This window comes from Filicampus tigris, chromosome 2, assembly GCF_054856515.1.
Source record: "Filicampus tigris isolate MCC_2025a chromosome 2, RoL_Ftig_1.0, whole genome shotgun sequence".
NCBI lineage: Eukaryota > Metazoa > Chordata > Actinopteri > Syngnathiformes > Syngnathidae > Filicampus > Filicampus tigris.
Window position 1 is genome coordinate 18,309,946 of NC_141218.1, and position 7,065 is coordinate 18,317,010.

The 7,065-nt window shown below is 41.4% G+C and overlaps 1 protein-coding gene across 2 annotated transcripts; it reads left to right on the forward strand.

Annotated features, from left to right (window-relative positions):
- Positions 1 to 220: 220 nt before the first annotated feature.
- Positions 221 to 7,065, forward strand: rom1b (retinal outer segment membrane protein 1b). Of its 2 annotated transcripts, none has more exons than XM_086023001.1 (5): positions 221 to 997; positions 1,578 to 1,820; positions 3,780 to 3,967; positions 4,933 to 5,179; positions 6,424 to 7,065. In XM_086023001.1, the coding sequence occupies exons 1-5, from the start codon at positions 848 to 850 to the stop codon at positions 6,649 to 6,651; spliced, it is 1,056 nt and encodes a 351-aa protein (XP_085879127.1). In that variant the 5' UTR covers positions 221 to 847; the 3' UTR covers positions 6,652 to 7,065. The 2 variants fall into 2 exon arrangements, with proteins under 2 accessions (XP_085879127.1, XP_085879134.1); XM_086023008.1 differs by having other exon boundaries at positions 221 to 837.

A 7,065-nucleotide genomic window follows, 5' to 3' on the forward strand; every position in this document is an offset into this window, starting at 1 on the left:
GGGGCCCGCCCTGCACAGGACACAGCCCCAGTCATGTTTCCTCAGGTTGCCTGAGCACCCACAGTGCATGATATTCATGTCAGGTGACTAAAGCTGTCATAATATTTCATTCGGCCCTCCCTTTAAAGATGTCCATCAGAACAAGTTTGCTGATCAGACACTGGCCTGCTTTCCTATTGGCCCCTGGAGCCTAATAGGATCCCGGGGACTGTGATGGAGGGGATTAGGGTTCCAAACTCTCCACTTTGCCCAGTCTCTGTGTCCTCCAACCACGGCTATGGCGGTTTAGGGGGGCACCGCACATGCACAAACCCACCAAGGCACCATCTAATAAGATCACATCAAGAGGAGGAAATCTTTGATTCCAGTTTGGAGGGGAGGGGGATCAACCACAGATTGACTAGTTACGCGAGTGGAAAACGTGTCATCTCCAGGAAAAGGAAGAACTCTTTTCTTAACAATTTTTACATTTCTGTACACTTTCTTAACATCACGGATTATACGCTGATCATTTTTTTTTTTTTTTAATTCTTTATCAAAGTGAATTTGTTCTTTTGGATTATCAACTCAGATTGACCGTCCTCTAGCACCCAAGGGCTCTATCTGCTTATCCTTTCCAACTGGAACAACTTAAACGAGCTCAACGCGCTAATAACTCACCAGCATAGGCCTGCTTTGACCGCTGGATTACAAGACAACCTCTGAGGGTTTTCCTTTTTCATGCAGCTGGCCACCTCTGGATTCACAGACCGTTTCGGAGCACAATTCTCCACTCCTCACCCTTACCTTCATTTCCTTGTCATCTTTTCTCTTGAGTTTGGAGCCGAGCGGGGCGCGGTAAGGAGTCATGGTGCTGCTGAAGATGAAGTTCACCCAGCAGAGGCGGGTGCGTCTGGCCCAGGGCCTGTGGCTCTTGTCGTGGATGGCCGTGTTGTGCGGGTCCTTCGTCTTTTCGCTGGGGGTCTACCTTAAGATAGAGCTGCTCCGTAGGGCTGAGGTAAAGCTGGACTAAAAAAAATTGCAGTGAGGGCTTGACAAAGAATAGTCCTGTAATATTTGTCGCATTTTAATTTCAGTTTTAATTTAAACATCTGAAAACATTGTGCATAGAATCTGCCTGCTTGCTGTAAATACCGCAACCAATAACGTGAAGGTGGTGACCTCTAAAACTCAATGTGACCTCACTGATGTCCTATAGACTGACATTGACTGCAAGCATTAATAAGCAGTTGGTAGCGTGGGACAGCTGCAGGGCATCAACGTGCGCCCTCTGCTACATTATTGATCACCAGTGTGAGCGGGGCCATCGTAATCTCTTACTCGTGAAGCAAAGTGTTATTGATTAGAAACGGGGGATGCCTGAGAAGGAGCACTGACTGACGCGCAAAGAATACCGCATGAGAGCAACACTTGTTTCAAGAACCTGCCGCCTATAAGAATATCGATTGACATTGTTATTCGGCAAGTGGTACAAAATCATTCAAATTTCAAATTGCTCAGTTGCGGCTACTCAAAGGAAAAGTACACAAAAATGTATGTAGCCCTGCAACCTTTCGGTGTGTTCTTTCCTTGTTGAGGTGATGGAGAACGCAGAGATCCACGTGGTGCCCAACATCCTGATGCTGGTGGGCCTGGCCTCCATCGGCACCAACTGGGTGGCCGGCCGAGTGTGCCAGGACTCCTTGGACCCGAGCCGCTTCCCACGCTGGAAGATTTTCCTGCTGGGCTGGTATGCTGTGGCCGCACTCATCTGTTGCCTGCTTATCGCCGTGGTGGTGCTCAGTTATGCCCTGCAAGGACGCCTGGAAGAGTCTCTGAAGGTGGGTTCATAGATTAGAAGTATTTTCCAAGATGCTGAGAAGGGGATCTAATTTTCAAACCCATTTTAGTTCATAACGTTTTAATGAGGAGTTACAATTTTACTGTTATTAGTGTAACAATCTAAAATAGGTTAGCATTCCCTCCACCAAAAAAGGACCAATATGCAAGTCAGATAAGACTTTACACTTAAAAATGCACATTTATCAAATGCTGTTTAGCCACATTCTGGCAGCTAATATGGCGATTTCTGTTTGCGCTCTTATTTGAAACATTTTTACACCACTACTGGTGCACTACATAGTTCACTGACGCTAACTTTACGATTGCCACACAGCAACGGGTATTGGAATAGAGAACAGGAGGAGGATTTCCCAGCATGCTTTGTCATGACAAGTAACAGTTGTGACTGTTATGCATCTTTAATTTGTTATTTTGTTCAGACATAGTAATATAGATGGATATAATAATAACAATGTAATATAGTTACCAGAGCTGGGCACTTGACCCTTTTTTGCCGGTCTGGCCGCGACCCTCCACCCTTGACCTGGGTACCCTTCCGGCCGCGACCCCCCGCCATTATTTTTAAAAATGATCACCCCCCTTCCCGTTACGTCCCGACGCGGGAGTAGAAAGAAGCCTTTCACTGGGTAGGCTGAGATGAAATTTGGCCGCCTTGCGACCACGTCAAACGCATGAGGGCCAATTGGTGGGCCGGACTAAAATCCACTTCCAGCCATGCTTAGTGCAGCCAATTTTAAAAATTTGTCACCACCCACCCCTCTGCCGGAGGGTCCGACCGGTCCGGCCTAGGGACGGACTGCCCAGCTCTGATAGTTACAGTGATGTCATTTCTAGTTGTGGATTAAATTATTGCGACTATTAAGGGTGACACCCTTAATAACAAAGGTAGTACAATCAGTGCTACATATAATAGAATGTACTACCAGAACCAATCAATGTGTTAGTGGCACATTTGTACGATATGGCGATAATACATTTAAATATCACTAACGCACTTTATTTGCTGATTTCAAAATGGATATGCATATAGCAGCACAGCCCACCAGGAAATTGCCCAGTTGTCCATATTACCCACTCCAGGCCTGATGCTGAGGACCCAAAATTCAACACACACTGAATGGACACAACCTTAAAAACATTTGCATAAACTAATGGGATCCAAATATGATCAAGAAAACTGCCTTTGACTGGCAATTTCAGAGCGGTATTGCACAGTGTACTGTAGCACTGTAGTGCAGGTATGTATTGTATTTTTAGGGTTGATCAATGATCAATCGACCACTAATCGATTATCAAATTAATCAAGAATTATTTTTGATAATAGATGAATTGTTTAGATACCCTTTTTTAACATTCAAAATAGTCCAAATACTCTGGACTTCAAGTTATCAACAGTAAATATTGTCTGATTTGTCCTCCATGAGAGCGGACTGATTATATTTGTGTTGAATGAAAACAAATCATTTGCTTTTACTTTAGAAAACAATGATCAACGTTTTTGCGTATTTTCTGACATGTTATGGACTAAACCAGTAGCTGAATCATAATTTATTTGTGTTTCTGAATTTTCTGCACTGTCAATTTGATATAACCATTAGTCATGTTTTTGAATAAATGGGTGTAAATCAAAACTTTTTTCATCCAATTAATTGATTAATTGACAAAATAATAAAATGATTAATCAATTAATGAAATAGTCGTTAGTCGCAGCCCTATGTATTTTATAATTAAAAACACTTGATTTCATAAACTATACGAATTACGGTATATGATTTGATGTCACAAGAAAACAATGGCTAGTGTGACTTGAAAAGAAAGACTGCAACAAACTTTCAGGCGGTGGGTTTGATTTTATTTTTGTGTGTGTTGCTTTTCGGAAAGTCATTACAAAGATGGAAAAGTAGCCATCCTTTATGGCTGTGCCTCCCTCATCTCAGGTTGGTTTGAGGAATGGGATTCGATTCTACAAGGACACCGACGTTCCGGGACGCTGTTTCCAGAAAGAAACCATCGATCGTTTGCAGATGGAATTTCGTTGCTGTGGAAACACCAACTTCAGGGATTGGTTTGAGGTGCAGTGGGTCAGCAACAGATACCTGGACTACACCTCCAAGGATATCAAGGAGTGAGTACATGATGAAACAGTGGTGAGCAGTGTGAGACAAAAGAGTGGTTTATAGGGACGGATAAAGAAATACAGATAAGATGCTTATCTGCATGAGTGGAGTGGAAGCGGCATCCAAAAGGTAAAAAATTATGTTCACTGTGAAAGAGAGGGATATTTCAAGTGATTTACTCATAAAGGAAGGATTACAAGCAAATAATTATGTTGGTGTACAAGATTTTGATACACTTGACACACCGCTCTGCTAACTACAGTGCGTGTAGTAAGTGGTTAAAGAGAAAGTCAAGTCAAACATCTTCTTCACAACTATATGTACTATGCACCCCCTACTAGTCTATACATGGTATTCTGATTATTGTGTTTGTAGAATATGAATTAAGCATAAAACTATCCACCGGTTTTTATTCTTCTCAGGGGTATCTATTTTGCCTTATATGGCCACAATAATATTCCACAAACGCAACATTAATCATGTGTTTAGATTAGTGGGGGCACATCGAATACATCATTACAAATATTTTTGGGACTTGACTTCCCTTTAATTGAAACTAAACAATTGTTGTCACTGGGAAACTGCCCGTTTAAGAAGCCCTTTGATATTAACAGTGACATTACGACCAGCATCTCGTCTTTTGTTAAATGGAGGCTAAAACAGAGGACAGTTACATAATATTTACACTTATGTTTCATAATTTTCATCATATTGCGTCCACCACGTTCTCTGCTTGCACGTAACTTATAATGAAGTGTGAGAATGTGCATTTCAAACAGCATAACGTCCACTTAATACACTGAATGTAAAGTTCAATGGAAAATTTCAGCCTCAAAGTCACTTTATGGTGATGTTGACTAGTAGAGCTCGACTTTTACTTTCCTATAAAATATAATAAAAATAAAATTGAACTATCTTTCCAACACATCCTTTAGTTTCATTTCACTTTTTATGTTTCCCCCTCAATCTCTAGTCGCATTCGCAGCAATATAGATGGGCGCTATTTGTTGGATGGTGTCCCGTTCAGCTGCTGTAACCCTGCGTCCCCTCGGCCCTGCCTGCAGTACCACCTGACAGACAACAGCGCTCACTACAACTATGAGTTCCAGAATGAGGAGCTCAACCTGTACAATCGTGGCTGCAGGCAGGCTCTGATTGACTACTACATGGACCTGATGAATTCAACCGGTCCTGGCGTGCTATCAGTCATCTTGATACAGGTGGATCACGCCGTCAATACACATTTGACAACAGTCATCTAGCATAGGATGGCAGCACAATTTTAAAAAAATAGTAATGCAGAAACTTTGATGTCTTAAGATGTGGTGCAAATTGTGCTGAAATAATAAGGTGATCATGCTTGTCGAATTTGTATGCCGTTAGGCATTAATTAACTGCAATGGGTTAGCGGTGTAGATAATGGATGGATGGATATTTGTTACTGGACTCAGGAGTTACATACAAATCCACTCTCCATTTAGTTGAAATGCTTGAAATCCAAATTACTTTGATCAAAACTGTCCCTTTCAGGTATCCATGCATAACATTCATAGTATAATATAAGTAAATTAATACTTTTGTATAATTATGGTTTGTTGTGGTTTAGAATAGCTCTAGAAGATCTATTTCTAATAGTTTGGCTACTTTATTTAGCTATTTGAAAGGGGCAAAATCTTGCAAAAATGCCAGTTGTGTTGCAGTACACCACCACACATTGTTAAATGAATACCGTATGCTCTTCTGCAGTCCATGAGCGTAAAACAAAACACACAACAAAAATAATTACACACATAGGATATTTAAACACAAGAAATAGTTAGTTTTGGGCCCATGGCCACCTTAATGCTAGCACCCAATGGAAAACCTGTTAGCAAAAATTAGCATTAGACGTCACGGGAGAGATTTACATTCAAATAACAAAACTTCACATACAAACACTGTAGGAACACAAACAGACATAAAATAACCAAACATACAAGCATAGATTCTTCCTATCTTTGAAAGTTGAGGTATACAGTACTTACAAAGTTTGTCACTTTTTTCTTCTACTTGTTTACTGTTCATGTAAGTGGCTCTCCATGCATGCACCACACTGCCCCTTAGAGGACAAAGCATGCACAGCAGGAATTTCTTGCTATTTTTATCCATCCATCCATTCATCCATCCATACTTCCATCCATCCATCCATCCATACATCCATACATCCATCCATCACTTGATACTAATTTATTATGTCGTTGTTCATTTAAGTTAGATCTAAAATTGATGTTATGGTAGTTGAATACAAGCTAAATTTGGAACTCAATCAAAATACTCGCTATTATATTTTTTTCTAAAATTGCCCAGCTCCATTAAAACGTATGGATTGTTATTTGCTTTTGTAGTTGCATAATAAATGGTGTTATGCTAATGCTACATGCCTCACTGACCACTGTTCCTATCACTTCTACCTTCCCATGCACAGATGTCAGTCCTGTTGAGCCTGCGCTACCTGCAGACGTCGGTGGAAGGGGCCATGGCTCAAGAGCAGCCGGAAGGTGATAGCGAGGGTTTTCTTCTGGAGAAGGGAGTGAAGGAGACCTTGGAGGAAGCCAAATTGAAAATCCTGCTCCTGCTGAAGTTTGGCCAGGTCGACCCCAGTGCAGCGGAGAGCTCTCCTGACGCAGAAAAGGCCCCGCCATCTTCCAGCTAAAAGATGATTGAATAAAATCAGAAGAAGAAGAATGCTGAAAGTTGGGAAGTTATGTCTAAGTTTTCCTGGTTGGGTGTGATTTGGCTGGTGGCAGGTAGAACACCTTTTGGTTTTCAAACGTTAGGCTTGATTGCTCCACCAACCCCGCAGCCAAAATGTGAATGTGTGACCATCTACCAGAGCTTCTGTTCACCAGATGGGTAGTACTTTTTGATTTTACTGTATAAACAGGTTTAGTCGACATTTTGACCTTAATCTGATACTTTTAACGTGATATCATAGTTCGTCCCGTGTGCACTGTATTAATCATTTCACAGCATTAGAGTTTTTACTTAACTGCAATTAAATGCTTTGGAAACAGTTTAAAAGTGGCAATGCACATACAGCCTATTAAAGGAAGACATTTTTAACCGC